The 21,630-nt window shown below is 44.8% G+C and overlaps 1 protein-coding gene across 1 annotated transcript; it reads right to left on the bottom strand.

Annotated features, from left to right (window-relative positions):
- Positions 1–19,162: 19,162 nt before the first annotated feature.
- On the bottom strand, positions 19,163–21,334 carry POU4F1 (POU class 4 homeobox 1). The gene is made up of 2 exons (XM_048215732.2): positions 20,983–21,334; positions 19,163–20,305 (listed from the first exon to the last, which is right to left on the bottom strand). The coding sequence occupies exons 1-2, from the start codon at positions 21,103–21,105 to the stop codon at positions 19,163–19,165; spliced, it is 1,266 nt and encodes a 421-aa protein (XP_048071689.1). The 5' UTR covers positions 21,106–21,334.
- Positions 21,335–21,630: the final 296 nt, after the last annotated feature.

The following is a 21,630-nucleotide window of genomic DNA, read 5'->3' as shown; positions in this document are numbered from 1 at the left end:
GACATTCCTTCCATTCAGGAACTAGAGTTAAAACAGTCACTGCAAATAAAATGTCTTTGGTGTTTTAAAATGCAAGGTGGATTTTATATTTAAAAACAGAAATGGTCACCCTCACTTAGGTTTTAATACTAAAACACACTTTTAGCATCCTTCCCTTTAATAATTTCTTCCCTTATTGGAAACCAATGAGCATTAGAGTCCCATAAAATAGCACGGTAATAACTGATGCATTGATCGAATCACAGTATCAATCATTAAAAATTACCATTGCAATCAAAAGCATCCTCAGAGATGTAGAGCAAAGACTGATACCAACAGGGGTGTGGTGGCTGAATTATTTGTAATTACTGTACCTGCTCTAAAGTGTTATCAAATGTGTCAGAAAGAAAAATTTGCTGAGCCCTCTTACCGACAATCAAAACTTATTAAGTGCTGCTTGAAACTTTGCATCAAGAAATGATTTATTTGACTTTTGACTGGTCCACTTGCAGAAATCATTGCATGGCAATATTCAGTGAGTGTGCAAAGGAGAAGGAAAGGATAAACCAAGTTATGGTCCATTATCTGGGAATGACATAATGCCAGATTTCAAAGGCAAGATCTGCAGGTGATGGGACCAGTAATAGAGCGTGTTGGGGGTTAAGGCAAGAGAATTAGGGCTTTTGGTCGTAAGAACAGTTCATAACCATGCAACGACCTCAGGCAACTGCACAAATTTTGTTTCCACAAACTATATAAAGACAATGACAATATTTAAGGAAGTAACTTCTTTTAAATTGTTTTAAAATAAAACTACAAAGAGTTTTTGTGTAACTAATTCTAACTGATACAACATAATTTTAAGATAAAATGTGAAGATGAGAAAAACCCCAGCTTGAAAAGGTCAGTGTTGCCATTTGCCCAGCCACATGTGAAGTCAGCAGGATAAAATGCAACCTCATTTGACCCCTTGAACAACACAAGATCCACTTATATGCAGATTCTTTTCAATAAATACAGTACAGTTCCACAAATGTATTTTCTCTTCCTTACGATTTTCTTAATAACATTTTCTTTCCTCTAGCTCACTTTATTGTAAGAATACGGTATATGATTCCTATAGCACACAAAAGTTAAGTGTTAATCAACTGTGTATGTTATCAGTAAGGCTTCTGGTCAACAGTAGGCTGTTAGTAGTTCAGTTTTGTGTGTCAAAAGATACGCAGATTCTTGGCTGAGCAGGGGTCTGGTGTCTCTAAACCCTGTCTTGTTAACAGATCAACTGTATATGAAAGAGCAAGAGACACATATTTACACATGTGTACATTATTTACATATTCACATGTATTTCAATATGATCATCAGGAGAAAGAACTTTGCGAATTCCTTAATTCATGTATTCACGAAGTTTTATTACCCACTATTGTAATACTGTGTTAAACATTCGGCAAAATACAAAGATAAGAGAGATAAGACTCTCTTCTCTTGAGAAGGCTTTACTGCTTCTCAAGAAGCATTTTGTGTCCTCTGCAGAGAAGGATAAAAGTTTTTATCTTCACATGTGTCAAAATATTTTTTATACCAGTTAACCAATAAATTTAGAAAGACTCAATGCTCACTCCAGGTGGTGTTTCTAAAAATGAGCCGAAAATGCCCATTTTAATGGTTCATGTCAGGCATTTAATGCAACTAATATTAAGAGATAAAAACAAAAACCAATAAACCTGAGCAACGGTGTTAAAACATGTTCTGAAAAAAAAGATGTGTCTACTTTTCAAATAACCATATAAATTTATTTTATTCATGTCAAATCTAGCTGGAAATAAAAATGATCATAATTTAGAGAAAATGTTTAAAACTGTAAATTCTGTAGTTTCATGGATTGTTTTATTGTTTCTTCCCTCCCTCCCTCTCTCCTTCTCTCTCTCTCTCATTGTATACACACATACACATACATATATATATATAATCCCCCCGTTCATAAGTAGAGCATTCCTATGAAACCTTTCATGAGCCAAAATGGTGTAAAGCAAAGACGCAGTTACCATTAATCTATATGGAAAATTTTTTGAGAGTCCCCAGACCCAAAAAATTACCTCTTAGACTTCACTGATACCTTAGGACACATCTTGCTAATGGACACCCACAATAAATTGAGATAAAGCACAGCTGCTCACAGGCACAGCTCAAAGCCTATGGTGGGTGTGGCTCCTGGGGAAGGAGCTTGGGGGTGCCATTCGCACAGCCTGGGGGGCACACTGCCTCTATAAGGGCACACTGCAAAACAAACACTGAATGCTATTTTTGCTTCTCACCTTTTTTCATAAAATCAAAACTCTTCAGGTTTCTTCAGGTTAGCAAAGCAAGTACTAATGTGGGTCTTTCATAAAAGCAAAGCAGCATAAGTGAACTTTTGAAACTCAGGGGATACCTGTATATTTCAATGCATGGCTGAGGCTGGAGGTGGAAATTTGGTAGTGGATAAAGTGAATCTCATCAAGACACCTCTAGTAATATGGGATCCAAATATTATTTAATAAAAGGTAGAAAACAAAACAAATAATTAATAGAGCTTACTGAATTCATCTAATTCACAAGCACTCCTGGCATGCTTCTGGTAATTTCAATTAATCATCTTAAACGTAAGAAGCCTGTCTTGCAGTACAAGATGATACTGGGAAATCAACAAACCAAAATAGTCTCAGGAATAATAAATGTGCATTCCTGGTTGCAAGCATATAAAGGATAAATACAGGTGGCTTGACAAAATATGAAGAGTCCAGGAAACAAAAGTAATCACACACAAACGAATACCTACTCTGGGTCTTATCCTGAGTGTCTGGAATGTGTCTCACTGATATAAGAATATGCAGTGGCTCTTTTCACGGCAAGTAACTGAGAAGCCTCTTTCACAGAACTCTAAGGAGCTTAGAATCACCTTCCTGACCATCTTTCCTGTCTTCTATATATCCTCATAAAATATTTACTGTTCTTCTGAATGACCACTCTGATTATCCTTAGACTCCTTTCAGATTCCCTGATGATGTCATGGAAATGTTAAACCCATTATGCTAAGTTAGGACCTCCATCTGCAGTGACCTCTTGGCACAAGCTTCGAGGACAGCATGATATTTTTACATAAAAGTTAGTCTTCATTCAAATCCTCCAGGTCTGATCCTGAAAAAACACTGACAGCTCAATCAACCCTAATAAATACTTAACTAGGTCCATGGAAAAAATAATAATACAATTCCCCCAAAAAATCCATTATATATTCACAACTGAGTCGTAAAAATGTCTATTAAATGTACAATTATTTTACCACATTTTTATTGGAAAACAAGCATTTATCCTAATTTACAGGTTTAACCCAAAGGTGGTATATGACATTCCTTTTCATTAAGCTATTAGGGGAGTGACGAGTGATGGCGCCCCGCTCTAATTATCTTTAATGTAGTGTTTCAAATTGATCATGCATAATGCAATTACAAATCATGATTAAATTAATTTGTATTGATTTAAGATTGTATAAGTTGTTAATAACTACGGTGTAGTGCATCTATTTCCACAAGCTAACGTTAATATTTTCAAATGCCAAAGCGCTTCCTCCTTTTTTACTCCAGTTTTGTTCTCATTAAAAAGTTCACAAACTTGTCAGCACTTTATGGAGGTGAAAGCGAATTTCAAAACCCTGTAAGTAGAAGTTTTGAGTATTTAAATAATGTTTCTCCAAGAAACGATGTCTAACACATGTGTAACTTTAGGGTCATCTAGATTTAAAAACATATCTGTCTCTGAAACGCCTTGTCCTCCTCCATCCCCTAACTATCTGACCCCCCACAGCCGCCTTCCTGCCTGGCTAGTGCAGTCTTTGCACATCATACCAGCTTCTGATTGTTGGGGGGTGGGGGGGTGGGGGAGAAGAATCCGGAAGCCAAGAGGAGGAGACCCAAGCAAACTTTACCCCACAACAAAACGCAGACTTCCCTTGTCTCCTCATATTAACCATATTCAAGGAATACAAGTCCCTCAGAAATCTGCACATCTGAAGGCAAAGTCCTAGTAGACATCTGTCCCAGTAGACCGCACAGGGAAACCAGGAACACCTCCTCCCCCTGTTTCTCTCAATAACTGAAGGGGAAGACAAGACGGGACAAGGAGAAGAGTGAGACAAAAGAGCAGGATGGATTAATGACTCAGAAAAGGCCCCAGCAGTACGGTTTTTGTGACAGAAACAAATATTGGATAAATTTGCCAAAACATCTGGCCTGTTTTGTCACGTACTATAAAAGTATTCTTTCACCTCCTAAAACTGAAACTGTAAAGCTAGCCAGACCCATGGCATAGAGCCCTTCCACCTTCTATGAGTCTTGTAACTGGGAGCAGGGTCTTGCGGATTGTTGTTTTCACGCGGAAGGGTGGGCCTAGAGTGAAAGGGGTTTTTTTAGTGTTCTTCTCTGAGTGTATTACATGCCTTAAGATCCTGTGAGGGGGAAATGAACTAATCAGATGGGGGTGGGGTGAGGGGCGCTTGGAAATGGAAGTGAAATGTGTATGAGAAAGGTTCAGCAATAAATATGACGGGCAGAGCTGCCCGATCCCCGCGGCCTCTCGCTAAGACCGGTCAGTAACCCGCGCCCACTCGTCTTCAGGACGCACGCTCACAGCAAGTTGAGGCACGAAGGCGTCTCAGCTGGCGGTCTTCACTGAGCGCGAAGCTTGCTGCTCACTAGCGACCCCTCCAGCTCTCAGGGCGAACCAAGCCGATGCCGGAGCGCACCCCGGACGCCCGTCCCGGTCGCGGAGCCCAGCTCCTTTCGGAGGGTCGTCCCAGCAGGACGGTCCCATCCCGGAGCGCCGCAAGCCGCCCGCCAGCCCCGCACTGCGTGGAAGCGGCTGCAGAGCCCCGCAGTGGGATCGAGTCCGAGACGTTCGAGAAAAGCACCCTTCTCCTTGCCGGGAGAGAGAAGCTGTCAGGGACCCTGAGAGTAAACTGAGTGGGAGGGGGAAATGTAGGAACACCACACCCAGGTGTAACCGACGCGGGGCTCCAAGGGAGGCAAACCCAGCGAAGAGCGAGGCTGGAAGTCCGCAGAGAGGGGTAAGCGGCTCATCCCCTATATTGGCCACCATCGGCCTGAACTCTAACAGATGGGGGTCAAACCACCGCGACGGTTTCAGATGAAAACAAGCTTGAGCAATACTTTCTCCACACTTCCCCACTCGTTGAAAAGTATACATCCACACACACATCCACACACACCCTCCCGCAGAAAAGCAGAAGCAAGGGGGGTCCAAAACTTGACTGGGTTGCCAGGACCGGCTCCTCCCTCAGCCAAGGTGCAGCGAGTCTGCACGGCAGCCTCCCTGTCAAGTAGGCGGGACTGCACCCACAGCACACGCCACGTGGATGAATGCAAGTGTTCAGTTGTTCCAGGTTTCTGAGGCCTCGGCCCAGCCTCATCACCAACTGGCAAAATCAGTTCTCCGGCCTGACTTCTGAAGACGTCTCTTTCTAGTCCAGCACAACAGATGGGGTCCAGTGGTGTCTCATTCTCCCCAACACTACACAGAGAAGCTCTTCAATGGACCCTTGCACCTGAGTTAAATATTTCAGACAGAATCTTGAGTTGTGAAGAGGTCTCTGCACTAAACCGTGCTGGAAGGAGAAGGGGTAGGAGAGGGGTGGAACAAATATTTTCAAGCAATCTCCAAACACAGTGCTACCCTGGAGGATAAAATTAATTCAATCAAACACATTATTTTTTCTTAACTAGGAATACTCAGAAATGGAGATATGGATTTCCTTGGACTTGAGTTTGGCAGTAGATTCAACACTCAGCTTCAACCCTGAGATTGAAGAGCCAGCCATTAGTTCCCCTGTGTGCATCAACCCTGGGATTGGGATGATGAAGCCCTACCTGCCAGGAATTAGAACATTTTGGGAGGCAGAGGAGGGCTCCATCCATAAAATAACTATTTTAAGATAAAAAAACAATAAGACTCCGGTTTTAATGAAGTCTTACAATTGAGGCTGAATGTTAGGTGTTTGTTTGGAAAAGGTGGGTTTCATATTTTGTGGGGTTTGGGGTGGGTTTTGGTTTTTTGGCATCGGTATGTGTGACTAGCAGTGAAGGTTGTTAAGTTTCCAAGCAGGAATCAGCTTAAAATGCATGGATTCTATTATATGTACAATTTAATCACAAGGTATTTAAAATAGACATTTCCATCTAAAATCCAATCAGAAATCAACACAGTTCCTCCAGGCATTAGATGATCATCTCGATTTTGCATTTGTAAACGGGGAGAAATAAATGTGACTTGTGGATACCAAGAGGTCAAGTACGGCTGCTCAAATATTTTTCTTACAAAATGACGGATTTATTAGACAAATAAGTAGCCCGGCTGATGCAAAACCCCCAGTGATTGAATTTTGACGTTAAGTCAACAACAACTCGAACTACATCAGTGCTTCAAGATTTAGTTATGATGGTAGAGATTACTGAACAAATAAGAGCCAGAAATGAATACAGATTTCTGAGGATCTGCCCCTGGCACCCTCCTCTTGACATTCTCCTCCATATGCTCCCCCTATCCAGACTGTATTCTAATTAAAGGACTTGCCTATGCCTTGTGATTGGAAAATAACTTTAAAATAATTAGGCATATTTTTCTGTTAAAAATAAAAACAACAACAACAAAGAACAGGCTCAGAGAGAAAGCCAATTGAGTTTCATTATAAATTCCTTCGTGGCCTGAAAGTCACCCACAATTAGAAGGGAGGGAGCATGCAGTGGGTGCTGAGTTTTGTTTTTTAAAGATCTTATTTTCATTAAGAATTTTGATAACCTACTCTCCTACCCTTTCCACCCTTTCTCTTAAAACACTGCTTTCTAAAAGATTTGAGGACTTGGGCGATGTTAGTATCCCACTCGCGGATCTGAATCCACTGCTAAATAATTAAACCAACCGTAGACTTTCAGGAGTATTTAGATTTCACCTTTCTGAGGTCAATGGCTATGCTCCTCCCCACTGCGGCAGCCCCCGACCCTCCCCCCACCCGCTGCGACGCCGGGCGGGCGGGGGGGGGGGGGGGGGTCTGGCCGTGGTTCTGAAAATCCTGCGTGCATCTTGTGGGGAGGGCACCACTGGTGAAGTCTTTTGCTCCTCATAAAGGCGGCTTAAATAATTGAGATTACATTTAAGCATAACATAGTTCATTTCTTATCTTTTCATGGAGAAAGGGGCTAATCTGCTCCTAGTGTGGAAATGTCTTTTATTTATTCTGTGTGGGACTTCCTTATTGCAGTGGAATTGGTGACTTAATTTCCATTTAAGTCTTCTTGAGCTAGCCAAGAACTGATTCCTTCCATCTTCTCTTTCTCATATTCATCAATTTTCGGCTATACTTGGTTCACCCAGTCTATGGAACTGCTTATTTTGCAAAAATAAATCCACATTTGATTTCAAGGCTTCATTTGATCAAGGGCTTGACACAATTTCTCTCTGTAGCTAGAAATTTGCTTTCTGGGTATCCAGGCACAGACTGCTAGAGGCAATAAACTGGTACCAGATCTTTATCTCAGATTTCATTTAAATGCAGTAATAATTGTACTCTGTTAAATAAGTTGCCATCCAGGCTTCTCTCCCAGTTTGTCATATTCTCCTCCCACATATGCATATACCCATAATTTCTACAGATGTTTTCATCATGCTGGTTTTTTAAATCATGTTATATTAGTTGTTTTCCCAAATAAATAAACCTGAAAAATACAAAATTGCTAACCCTGAAATAGCAATAGAATTCATAAGTAGAAAGAAATGTTTCATAATTATTTGCCACTCCCCAGGATTAAGTGATAAGTTGTGCAGTTGAAGCCCTTCTACTACTTCTCTAGGCTTCTTCCTTTTTTTCTATTGAATAGTACCTGTAGTCCAATAACGCCTCTGTTTACAGTTTGCCTGAACTTGTTTCTGGATTTATATTTCAATATGCTCCTTAGGATGCAAAATTCCTGTCAAATTAAAGAGTGCTCATGTCTTGCCCGCTTCCAGCAAATCACTTGCAGCACCTAATAAATCCAGCTGGGGTTCCTTCCATAGCCCGATGCTGCCGAAATCATTATTGTCCTGCCTTGTTTCATGTCAGAGGCCTCTTCGCCTCATCTGTCATGAAACCAATTTCACTTTATTTACATCCATTTGCTAGTTTAATTACTGTGCTGATGAATAGCCTGAAGGAATTAAGTTACGAGTCTTTGGAAACCCAAAGCGACAGATATATGGGCTACCTTTTAACTACAGGGAAAGAAATGAAGGCTAGTGTGGCATGCACCAAAATTTAAAGATAATAAGTGTTTCTCTCTACCTAGCTACTCTTGAAATTCAGGATGATCTTGTTTTTATGTATTCGTCATCTCCTGGATGAAATACAGTGCTACAGAACCCCTCATATTTACACATTCACTGCAGTTCTCTACAATACGATTCTCCATTTTTTAATGCTTTTTTTTTTTTTCTAAAAGAGTTACAGATGATTTTCTAGCCAAGCCAAATAATCTAATGTGTTGGTGTTTTGGCGCCTGCCAATGTTAACCTTTCCTTGTAACCGAGAACCTTACTTCTATATAAACACAAATAGGTGTCTTTGTAAAAATAAAGAATATTTAACATATCCAACCTAATATACAGCATAAAATACTTCACTTATATTCTATAAATGATGTAACAGATGTCACTTACAGAGTTTTTGTTTTTCATTGAGCACAATTTCACAATCATCTTCTTTAATGTATTTTTTAATCAAATAAGAGCATCCCGCTCCCTCTCTTTCGCAAGTCCAATATAATAGAGTACTGTGAATCTATGTTAATGACAGAGGTTTTGTGATATGGTTGTATAATCTGAGCTCTCAAATACATAGAAGTAGTCAATCATTTGCATATATATTTAAAAACTAAGATCAATAAACTTTTCAGTCATTCCATTATCCTATAAATTAATACTGTAAATCATGCCTACTAATCATGACAACATTAAAAATCATCTTCAAGGGTATTCTTTCCTAAATTTTATCATTAATTATAGATTTTGAAACTTAAAATTAATAATCCAGAAATTAAGTCCTCATATGGCTCATCATCATTGGTTACCAATAAACAATAATAATATCTTAATTGACATTTGATTTTATATTTTCTGTATCCCCAGGTAGCATCACACATGAAAAAAATGCAACTTTTAAATTTAAGTGCCTATGTGTTCTCCTTTCATTGCTCTGTTTGTGACATTTTGAAATCAGTACTTTGTAATGTGTTAAGTTGATGGCACATGACAAAATATATTCACCATTTTAAGAAAGAATGTAAAATTCTTTCTTACAGACCTGATGCCTTATTCATTTATACCATCTACATGCTGAGCTCATAATTACTTTTAAGGTTGTGCAAACTTTCTAAACTACTTATCTAACCGAAATTTTTTTAACAGTCAAGGGCAAGAGATACTTCCAAACAAAGCAGAAATTAGAAAGATGGAAGATTTAAATGCTTTCTCATTTCCTCTCCTCCTAAAAGAATTAAATACTTTTTGTACCCTGTAGACTCTGCAGTTTCATTTATCACAAAGCCAGCCTAAAGGAAGGGAAAAAATATAAACATTTTTTATTTACTATCAGAAGAACTAAAGGTGGTGAAAACGCTACTGTACATGTAGACAAAATATTATTAAATTATATATTCATTACAAATCCTCTAGGCGCCTCCCTCCATGCCCCCCTTACATCCCTTCAGTGCACATTTGCCCCGTTCCTCCTCCCACTCTACTTTTAATAAAGCTCATCTACAAAACAACCTACAGAACAAAAAAACATTTTTTGTATTAAGTCCTACTTATAAAAGTTTTGCAATAAAGGGACCCTAAACGAGACCCTTAAGGTAAAATGTCCTTCTATTTTAATAGTACCAGATATGCATCCAATTCTTCTAGGAGAGATTTATGAACAGTCTTTAACTTGACAGAAAGGAAATCTGCATTGGTTGAGTCTTCTTTAGCTATTTTTATTTATTTTTTTATAAAAGAAATGAGAAATGATGGGGGTTTAAAATGCTTTCTCTTCCCCTCTTCCCCTCCCCCATTGCTCTCATTCTCCCCCTTTAGAAGACCCTCTCCTCCCTCTCCAGCTCTTTTTGATTAATAGATCCATGTGGCTAACGGCCTGACATATGGTGTGCGAAGCAGCTTGAGATAGTACCTTAGGCATCCCCTACGGCCATTAACATATTAGGGGCTTATGTGCAGTCAGACAGTCAGACCTCATCCAGAGCCGGTGTTTTCAGAAAGGCTGCACCCCAGAGCTGTTTGATAGAGAGTTTCAATAATGCACCACTCTTCAATTTTAAGCGTTGTGGCTAGTGCTGAAACACTGGGACAGAACCAGAATAAAGTTTAGAAATGAGACTCAGTTACATTCAACAACAGTAAAAATTGTACCTGCATCTGTTTGTATATGGATATGCACGTGGAGGCGCAGCTCCGAGCTCACAAACACACACCAGCGCCTGAGTATTATCAGTAAACAGGCAGTGTCACCTGCCTGGATTTATTTTGTTTAAATTCCTCTTTATACCGAAAATACTAACAATGCAATAACAGTACAGTTACTGACAGAGATGATTCAAAAGCAAAAATAAAATACAGCATAATGTTTAAGAAATAAACTTCTCTGAATCATGTAGCCTGATGTCTTTCCCTAATAGAAGAAAGTAAGTGTATTTTTACATCTACAGCTTTGAAATAAGAAAAAGAGGAAGAAAATCATGAAAATTTTAACTGTAAAAGATGTGATCATGTTTTAGATGCATTTGCACATCAAATCCCTGGAAAGGTAACTATTCTTGCTCTACTAAACCTGAAAGTTTACAGACAAGCAAAAGTCTTGACAATAATTCTATAACTCTGAAGGTGGGGAAAGCCTCTAGGAGACAGAAATATTTATATACACACACATATGTTTCTATGTATGTGTGTGTGTATATATATATGTATGTATATATATATATTTCATGAGGGAGATGATATTCAAAATCAAAGAAGACATCCCACTTGAAGCTTATTTCATTCACTTTAACAGTTTAACAACATAACTGAAGCTTGAAATTCGCTTTACCCAACGTTCTTATTCCAGCCTCCTGCTGATAAACCACTGTACCCCTTTTGAACTGTACTCTGGCTGTTTGCTTGGCAAATAAATGCTGTTCCGCCCTATTAAACCTTGTAGGTAGTTTCATCTTCGGATTTCTCAAATACAGAGCTAATAAGGAGGTGCTTTGATGCTGTTTTACTTTCCAACTATAGCCTCGAGGCGTTGAAACGCGCAAAAGGTAACCGAAAAAGTAAATTGCCACGAGCAAGGCGCACCCTCCCTTTCAAAATCGCTCCGACCCTCTGCAGTGCACTGCGTGGCAGCCGAAAATCGCCTGTTCCTGGGAAGAACTACGTCCCGTTGGCAGCCCCTGGGGTTCTGAACCCGAGCCACGTTACCAGGGGGATGAGGAGAGGGGAAGCACTTTTAAGTTTAAAAAGCCCTGAGATCCCTTGGGGGAGGAGAAAGTCAGGAGGTAGAGACTGCAAAGCTTCTCAAAAGTTGATTCTAGGCAAACAAATATCAGACGGGAAGTGAAGATTAAGATACAGCAACTTGTTTAAGCGGCCAGTAATAAAACTTTTGCATAAGGCGTGGCGGCGGTGTACACAGGAGCTAAGGCTGATCTCAAACACCGGGCTCAGCTTACACTTTGAAGGGAAGACCCCGGCGCGTACTCGTGCCTCGCACACACTTGATTCTACTACACACACACACACACACACACACACACGCAAGCAAGCGCGCACACACGACCCCTTAGTGGAATATAAGCAAATGAAACAATTGAAACATATCTGCTTTCCTTAAAACTGGGATGAAAGAGTCTCTCGCTCAAAGGCGTCTCATTTCCTCTCATTTAGGTACTTTTTCAGAAGAAATGCAAGCCCCAGGGAGATAACTCCCTGCCCGAGTTAAATAGATCCTACCTGCTTTTTAAAATGCCTGTATTTCCATTGCTAACTCATAAAACATATTTTAAGCAGGGCAGTTGAGCTCCAATCTCAGCCTCAGAGCCCCTTCTCACATTCTGCTTCTCTTTCTTTCCCTTTCTTTCATGACAACGCTTTCGTAAAGTCGCATAAATGATCAAAATTAACATAAATCATTATTAGTTATTAGGATTTGGTCTAAATTACACTGCGAATATCGCACCAGCCCCATCTGCCGCCCCTGCTCTCGCAGCAATAGATTGCAGATAAAATAAATGTCCTTACCCCATTAGAAGGTTCCTGTCTCTGTAGCCAAAAGCCAAACAAAAGCAATAAATACCGGGCTTTTTCTCTCCACTATTCAGCTGTGACTCTTTTCATCAGCTCTTCCTCTAGAAAAGCTCGATAGCTGTCTGAAAATATTGCATTTTATATCACCAAAGGGCGATTAATATTGCATTAACTGTATTTAACATTTTTAAGCGCGAGTAATCTACAATGAGTTAGTTTCTGTTAATAAGTACGGGGGGGGGTATCAGAACTACCGCAGACCACTTAAGATATCCGTATAAACATATTATTTGTCTCACACTTTGTTTTGCTTTGTTTTTTAAAATATAATGTTAGAGTGTAGCGCGCGATGTTTGAAGTGGGAGAAGCCGTGCTAATGGTCTGCTTAAAGTATTCTGACGCTGACTGGAGACAGCCAGGTCCCTGCCTTCATTAAATGTTTATTGTCAACACTTGGCGGGGGCGGAGGGGGGATACGGTGGGGAGAGACTGGTATAAGTGTATTTCCTCGGCTGGAAATTGTCAACACTTTGTTTTAGTCTGATCCATGCCTACAAAAGTTTGCGTACATTATGCTGCACTGAAGCCAGGAGTCAGAGTTACCAAACTTTTGTTTGTAATTCATTCTGCCTAATCAATGTGGGCAGTCTATCTCTTTTCCTCCTCCATCCCTTCTTTTGCCACTTCTCCGTCCAATCTCCCTTTTAGCAACTTGTGCTTCCCTTCTCCTTTCCCTAACCTCTTGCCTTCGTAAATCAGAGTTGCGACCTCCGGGACCTTTGGGATTGGGGCGGGGGATGGGACGGGGTGCTTTTTGCTCCACCCCTGCGTTTGCAGGAGCAGTACGCTGGGCTCACCACTTGGGCTTTGCCAGCTTCTCTTGGACCGAGATTTTTCACCCCCGTTTTGCGATCCAGGATTCTACCGAATTTTCCCGGACGGAAGCAGAGTGGCCAGCCTTCCTCCCACCCTGGGTACAAATCCTTGCCTAATAAACTCAAAACCATAACAGGGCTTTGGTGGTGTGCACCTTAACCACAACAACACCACAAAAACCAAAATCTTACTGCTTCCAATTTTTTTTAACGTAAACCAGTTTTGAAAGTTTCATGGTGTTTAACGTGTCTGCTCGACTTAGGCAAGCTGTGGGGAGAGGAGTATTTTTAACCTCTGTGAGCTACTAGTCCCTTCCCTTTTCTCTCAGGACATCCTCAAAGGCACTTACATGGTGGGAGAGGACTTCTGAGAGCTCCTAATTACCAGCTGCGGAACTCCGGCTCGCCTCTCCGAGGGGACTAGGAGCACGCAGCGCGCATGTGCGAGTTCCGCGCGCTCCCTGCGCCGTCCGTGCACGCCCCGTCCGCCGGGCGCTCCCAGCGCTCTGCTCCCCGCCTGCCACCCGCCACCGCTGCGCAAGCGCGCCGGGGGTCCAGGCCTTGGACCGCTACTCCGTTGGGCTGTTTGGCGGCCGGGCCAATTCCCTGCCAGGGCCCGAAGGCTGGTGGCTGTCCCGCGGTCCAAGAGAACTGTGGTCTTGGGCGGCTGGAAGCCTCCAGGCCGCGAGTCTCCCGCCAGGCGGTGGACGGGCGCAGACCCGGCGCCCTGCAGTCGCTTGACCCAAGCTCGCGCGCTTGGGGCGCGGGGATTTCCCGCGCGGACGGCCCCGGGTGGGCGGGTGTTTCCATGGCAGGGGGAGAACCCTACACCGGTCGGGGGAGGGCGGGTCCCTCCTGGCTGCAAATTCTGACCCAATCAGCTCCGCCTGCGGTTTGAACCGGCACCCGCCCATCCACCCGCTCGGAAGTCCGAAGTCGAGCCAAGATGACAAGTGAGCCGCTGACTGTGGCGGCTGGAGGGGAGGGAGCAGCCCCACAAGGCGGCCCCCGAAGTAACTCCCTGAGTCCAGGGAGCACTAGTCCTCTCCACTTTCAAGGCCATTCCCCGCCCGCGCCCAGCCCTACAGAGCCTCCCGATTCGGGCATGGGGAGAGGGAGGGCTGCCCACCTCCCATCAAGTTGACTTGACAACAATTACGAAAGTTTTTAATTAGCTTCTTGTTATCATTCATTTTATTAATTTCCAGAACTCTCAAGCCATGAATTATTCAAAGGGCAAGGCAACCGGAGCGGGGCGGTCGCGCGCCCCCGCCGCACGTTCCCGGCCCGGCTCCGGCAGCTCTGCTCGCCCGCCGCCCCGGAGGGCGTGAGCGGGCCCGGCGCAGCCAGCCGCGGTGGCGCGAAGGTTTGATCAAATATTAAATAACGTAATTATTGCGACAAGGCTTATCTCGCAGGTGGAAAAGAGGCTCCCCGCGAGAATTAGAATTCGGCTGCTATTTTTAAAAAATCAATTAAGCTTGCGGTCTCCTTTGAAACCGCCCGCGAGCTCTGTGTGGCTCTCGTCGTGGGGCTAGGACTGCGGCGCCAATAACACCGATAAACAGAACCATACCAGATAATAATTGTGGTCATCACCTTTATCATCCCGCTGGCCACCAAGGCAATTCGAATGGAGTGGAAAACACTGCTTTTTAGCCCAAGTCAGAACTCACAATTCTCACTTCATGGACTAGACTATGAAAGCTCATCCCCAAGAAAGATGGAGCAGGGATGCTTCACGCAGGGTCGGCAGGAGAGGCCCGGGCGACGAGGCAGAGGGCCATGGGCGGGGGCTGGCCAGGTGAGTCCTGGGGGCTAGGGCGCCTTGTCTTCTCTTGGCGTGGCGGCACGTGATAACAGGACCGAAGTAATCTTACTATCACGAGAAAGTATCAATTGATACAATCATGGCAGTGGGTGCCTACGGTTTATTTATGAGAGTGTAATCGAAGTTGAGAGCAATTTCAGAACACGCGTTAAACAAAAATCTACTCAGAAGTTAGTTGATGTGTCTTGAGGGCATCATTTCTTAGACCTATAGAAGGAGCAGGACCCTGAGCTAGGACTGGGGCAAAGAGAAATTTAAAATGAGTGGATGACATAAACGTGGCAGGTGCATTTCATGCTTATTTTTCTTTTGCCCTTCCTACTCCACGACGGCCTGGATTTCCTGAGAACATGAAATACAAACGGAGCACAATTTTCCCACTCTCTCCAACTTATTTTAAGATTATTCTTTTAAAGGACCAGAGCCACACATTTTACTATTTCCACTCACCAACTGGTTTCAGAATCTGCTAGGAGTGTAGTTCTTCTTCACAACCAGATAACTTTGAAAGGCCAAATATCGCTGAGTGACAAGCCTTTGCACTCTCTTCAGGAGGACGTTTGCTTGTTTGTTTCTTCCTAAATTGACAAAGGTGTCTTAGAACAGTCTTATTATTCCTTCCCACGGTACAGATTCACTCACCAGAGAGCAAAGCATTCTGTTTTGCACAGTTTCCTACTACGTAAAATAGGAAACTCTGCAAAGCACGTATTTTTATGATGTTTTATTAACATAATATTGTCTTCTTTTTATTTGGTAAGGATTTTAATACAAAACAAATGCTTAAGTTCTTATTACATACATTGGTCATCATTATATAATACAAATGTATTTGCCTGCAACATTTCCGTTTGGAGCAGATTGAAAAAAAAAACAGCCTTCGTAAATCTTTTCATTTGTTCATTCCTGGTTCTCCAACAATGAAATCCGGTCATACTTTCCTATAAAATAACGGTTTGTTTTGTTTTTTGTTTTTTTTACAAATGCATTTTATTAAAAAACTCTGATGACATTTCAAGTCAATAACAACGGAAACAAATCAATTTTGATGGAAGAGATCTATTTTTAAAAATACCTCTAGTGCTTTTTTAAAACATTAACAACTGTTTAAAATCACAGCTTTTTAAATGTACTATTCTTTTTTGAACATCAGGTGTTTTGTTTCACAGATTTGCCGGTGAAATTAAAAAGATTTGGCTAAAATAGGATGATGTCAGAAGATATAATCCCAGCTATTAAGAAACTTTGTACATTTGGCATCTGATGTAGTCCCGGGTCACCAAGAAATAAAGTATCTCTGGTCTTTCTGGAGCAGTAGGTGGCACACTAAATGTTTCAAATGAACACAGGCATTCGACATGGTGGCTGGACAGATCCGTGGATGATTTTTTATATTTATTAACCTCAAAAGAAAAGTCATTTAGTTAAAACATTTTTTAAAGAAATATTTCTAGGCCAGAACAATACATATAAACGTTCCAATGCCTCTTTCCCTGAACCTCAATTTAATTGGGGGGGGGGGGGGACCTGGTTATTTATTACCTTCCACCACTCTGAAGTGAGGGCTGTGGTTTAAGTTTCTGCAGTTAAAAAAAAAAACTGATAACACAGGCAACTAATATAGAATTAATTTTATTCAGAGCACCGCTTTTCACATAAGTTATCTGAAAGTGAATTCTGATTCAGCAGAAAAATACATCGTTCTAACCCCTTCCTCACTCTTTATCCCCCTTTCAATATCCTCCCCTGTATTTGTGGTTGAATTGAATCTCATCTTTTGACCGGCTCTACCAGGACTTGGCCCAGTATAAACAAAAATGCACCCAAATCATAAAACTGCTCTTCTTTCAGTTATGTTTTATTTGTAAGCGTACTGGGACACATCCCCCTGTTGTATTTTGGCGCACAGAAATGGTTCTAATAGAAGTGGGGAGGGGGAAAGGTAATAGAGCAAAGACATAACCAAGGAGAAAGCTCAGCAGACATACATGGACAGGTAGATCAATCCGTGAGACATTTCAGGATTAACACTGGCAGTTTGTAACCACTGTGTGAGTGTGTGCGTTAAAGAAAATATTTACAGTAATCTTCCTTTTTTTCTCTTCCTCTAAATACAAGAATATGACAAGAATGTTGTGTTTTTGGTGAAAACAGGCAGTAGACTGTGAAATCACACTATCCACAAAACGGTCTATCAGAAAGCTAGCCCAGTTTAGTGCTCAGTTTCAAATGCATAGTATGTTTGCGCTGCAAACAATGATATACAACGTAATTAAATAAATAATGCCTAACCAGAGTGAGACCTAATTGTGTTTCTTTCTGCACCTTTCAGATCATGCATGATTTCAGTCTTGTTAAATGGCAGAGTTTTCCTTTTTTCATTTGTTCTGTTTTCAATTTTTTAGTTCTTATTAAAGAATGGTAATAAACCATCTCCACACGAGATCAAGAGTATCTTGTGCACCAAGCAGGCATTTTACCTAACCACCTTCGACTGTCTCATTTTTTTTATCCATCAACAGTTCATAGAGTACCTTGATTATTACTATGAAATACTATAAATGATTTTCTATTTGGGAGACTGATAGTGCAAATTAAAGTTCTTGCTATCCAACATATATCCCCAGCAATAAATTACTTTTGAATAATAATAATAATAATAATGAAACACAGTTGTTCTGCTTCCCCTTCCCCCCAACATGCAGACCCCATTGAAACAAACGGAGGGCTTTAAATCTGTCTTCCTCTCTTCTGGGATTCAGTGGATTTTTCTCCCAGCCAAGTCCTGCTCCAACTGAAAGCAGAAACTTTCCAATATTTCAATGATTTTATGCTCTCCAAGAGAGAAAGAAAGGGTACCTAGAAGAGCAAGATGGGTCTTCTGGAGAGAAAGTGGGGCACAGTATCTCTCCTAGTGTCTTCCACCCCATCAGTGTATTTGAATCAATAGGGGGAAAAGTAAGTAGGTAGTTTAAAATAAACCACACTCAGAAAAATAAATGAAAGGGCAAGCAAGTTCCATGGCATGGTGGGGGGGGGGGTCTTATTTCGAAATAATCTGTTTTCCAGATCTTAGATATATGAGCAAAAATGAAAAGAGAAAAACCTTGTTAAATTGTTTTATTTTCCTAGAATAAAATACTTATTTCGGAGCCCCTAAATTCTGCCCTTTAGTCAGCTCAAAGACTGTGTGTCTTCTCTCTCCCTAAACATCCCCACCAGACAGTGACCAGGCCACAGGAGTATAGGCCAGGTCACCATAAAACTTGGGAGTCTTGAATAGCCTCCCTCTCCTTCAGCTGTGTCCCGCCTCACTTTCTGGCAATGGAGAGCAGCTATCGCAGCCTCGCAGCCTCGTTGGGACGGAGAAAATAAATCAAAGAGGACACGGATGGGGTGGAGGTGAGACTTGGGAGGAGAACGTAAACACAGAAACAGAACAACTAGCTTCGCTACCCAGAATTTCACCTTCTGGTTTGTTTGGTTTTCCATTTTTAACTCAGTTCCTGTATGTAGGGTTGGGGTGGGTGGTAATAATAGTGGTGCTTTTTTCTCTTCCTTAGGGGGTAATGAAGCTGCAGAATACGGCTCCCCAGAGTTAAGTTCCTAAAGCATTTTTTTGTTGTTGTTGTTCTGTTTTGTTTTAGTTTGTCTTTATTTGTCAGGTTTTTGGTGGTTGGTAGGTTTGTTTTTGTACATAGTCCCTTGGTCCCCAGGAGATTTTGACAAGTGTCTCTGGTCAAAAACAGTCCATTTCCCTACTCTTCCCGAGTCTCCCCCCACCCTAACCCCCAGAACCAATCTGCTCCTCAGAACCCCTCCTCCAGTCTCTGCTTTCCTTCCCCTCAACTCCCTGGCTCACCCAAATATTCCCCCTTTCTCCCCTGCCTGGCTCTCCGGTGTCCACACCCAGCACCACAGTCCTCTTTTCTGGGGAGGGTAAAGGGCAGAGAGAGCAAAGAGGGGGTAAAGGAGAGTGCGCCAGGAGGGACTCCCCAAATGCAAGCAAGATAACGGACACTCCAAATCTAGGGGAAAGAGGCTCAGGGAAAGCCCCTGAAAAGCCCCTTCAGCTCCCCGTTCTGCCCCGCCCTGCACCTCCCACTCCCCCTCAGTAAGTGGCGGAGAATTTCATCCGCTTCTGCTTCTGTCTCTGGTTGCAAAACCACACCCGCACCACGTTCTTTTTGAGGTCCAGTTTCTCGGCGATGGCGGCGATCTTCTCGGAGGAGGGCCGGGGTTGTACGGCGAAGTAGGCCTCGAGGGAGCGCTTCTCCGGCGCTGCGATGGAAGTCCGCTTGCGCTTCTTCTCGCCGCCGTTGAAGAGCTCGGGCTTGTTCATTTTCTCGCGCTGCGCGCCCTCGGCCTCCTCGAGCCACGCCTGCAGGATGGGCTTGAGCGCGATCATGTTGTTGTGAGAGAGCGTGAGCGACTCGAACCTGCAGATGGTGCTCTGGCTGAGCGAGCCCACGCCCGGGATCTTGAGGTTGGCCAGCGCCGAGCCCACGTCGGCCTGCGTCACGCCCAGCTTGATGCGCCTCTGCTTGAAGCGCTCGGCGAACGCCTCGAGCTCGCGCGGGTCCGTGTCCGAGTCGCAGATGGACGCCAGGCCCGCCGCGCCCACCACGGCCGCAGCCGCTGAGGCCGCCGCCACCTGCCCGGCCGCCGCCGCCGCCGCCGCCGCCGCCGCGCCGTGGTGCGCCGCCGCCGCCACCAGCCCGGGGTGCGGCAGACCCGACGGCATGTTCATGGCGGCCGCCGCCGCCGGGTGCGACAGGTGGCCCAGGCCGTGCATGTGCGGATGAGGGTGCGCCGAGCCGCCTAGCAGCCCGCCGCCCGGGCCGCCGCCGCCGCCCCCCGGGCCACCGCCGCCGCCGCCGCCCCCGGGGCCGCCGCCGCCCGGGCCTCCGCCGCCCCCCGGGCCTCCGCCGCCCCCCGGGCCGTCGTGGGCGCCGCCGCCGCCGCCGGCCGCGCCCGCGCCACCCGCGCCGGCCATGAGCGCGAGAGAGGGCGACGAAATGTGGTCCAGCAGGTCGCCAGGCTCGAGCGCCTGGTGGTGATGGTGGTGGTGGTGGTGGTGCGCCAGCGGCACGGTGGATGTGGACGTGCATGGCACGCTGTTCATCGTGTGGTACGTGGCGTCTGGCTTGAATGGGTGGCTCTTGCCCTGGGACACGGCGATGTCCACGGCCGCCAGCGCCTCTGCCCGCGCCAGCAGCGTTTCGTCTAGGCTGGCGAAGAGGTTGCTCTGCAGCTGCAGGCGACACAAACCAAACCAAAACAAAAACAAACAACAAAAAAACCACAAAACAAAAAAAAGCAAGAACACAAAACAAAACCACACACAAGCCGGAAAGCACAAGCAAAGGGCAAACCAAACACAAAGCAACCAAAATAACAATAACGGGGGTGGGGATAGCGGAGACCGGGAAAGACGGAATGGGGAGCACATTGAGGGCGAGACAGGGGGGACAGATGAGAAGGGACATGAGTGTGAGGAGAGGGATAGGTGCAGGGGAGAGGGGGACACAAGAACACATTCCGGGAACCGGTGTAGGAGACCAAAAAGGAAGGGGGAAAGAAGAAGAAATGGAGATGTAACTCGCAGCTGGGGACCCGTGTCACGCACCCGAACACGCACAGAGACCGCCTTTCCGAGGCGTGAAATTAACAGAGAAAGTGGAGGGAAGTCGAGAGTCATGGCCCCAGCGCTCCCCACTCTGATCGCAGGCGCCCGACACGAGGCAGAGGCGACGGGAACACGACATTAAGCGCCACTGGACAAAACGTGCCTCGCAGCGGGATTCCTCTAAAAATCCCTGCCCGCAAAACCCAGCACCTGGACCTGGCGCACATCACCCGACATGCAGTGTCTCGGAGACGGGGAGGGGGCAGGCGCGCGGGCCGGGGCCGCGGACGTGGGGCGCTTACCGGCGGCGTGGGCAGGCAGGCCCGCCGGATGGCCTCAGAGCTGGAGTGCAGCGACGGGTACTTGTGCTCAGGGAGGGTGGGATGCATGGCAAAGTGAGGCTGCTTGCTGTTCATAGACATCATCTTGATGGCTTGGCATGTAAATCCACAAACACTCCGAAAGTCTGCCGGAAAGTGCGCACGCCGGCTCCCCCGGCCTCCCTTCGGAGGCTGCAGCCGAGGCGGCTGGCGGCGCGGAGGCGGCGGCCGCGCCGGGGGCTGCTGCTGCTCCTCTGCTGCCGCCGCTGCCGCCCGGCGCTCCCTTTGACCGTGCAGAGCGCCGCGCACCGGCCTCGCGATCCCACTTCTCCTAGAGCTCTAGCCCCGCGCGCCGACGGGATGCACTCCTCTTACACCTGAGCCCCACTTCTCGCGGCCGGTTCGGGGAGCTCTCGCGAGAGCTCCCGGCCCCGCCGCGCTGACAGGCATCAGCTGTCTCTGTCTGTCTAGGCGCGCTCTCTCTCTCCGCGGCTCCGTGCGTCTGCGCGCGCGCGCGCTCGCTCGGCCGAGACAGGCGCTTGGGAGCCGCTCTTATAGTGACCACCAGCAAGGACAGCGCAGGTGATGCACCTGTAGCTACCTGGGCATGCGCATTGCACGCCTCACCTT

This window comes from Ursus arctos, unplaced genomic scaffold (assembly GCF_023065955.2).
Source record: "Ursus arctos isolate Adak ecotype North America unplaced genomic scaffold, UrsArc2.0 scaffold_10, whole genome shotgun sequence".
Taxonomy (NCBI): Eukaryota; Metazoa; Chordata; class Mammalia; order Carnivora; family Ursidae; genus Ursus; species Ursus arctos.
Note: the sequence above shows the minus strand (reverse complement) of the source record. Positions and strands in the feature narration are given on the sequence as shown.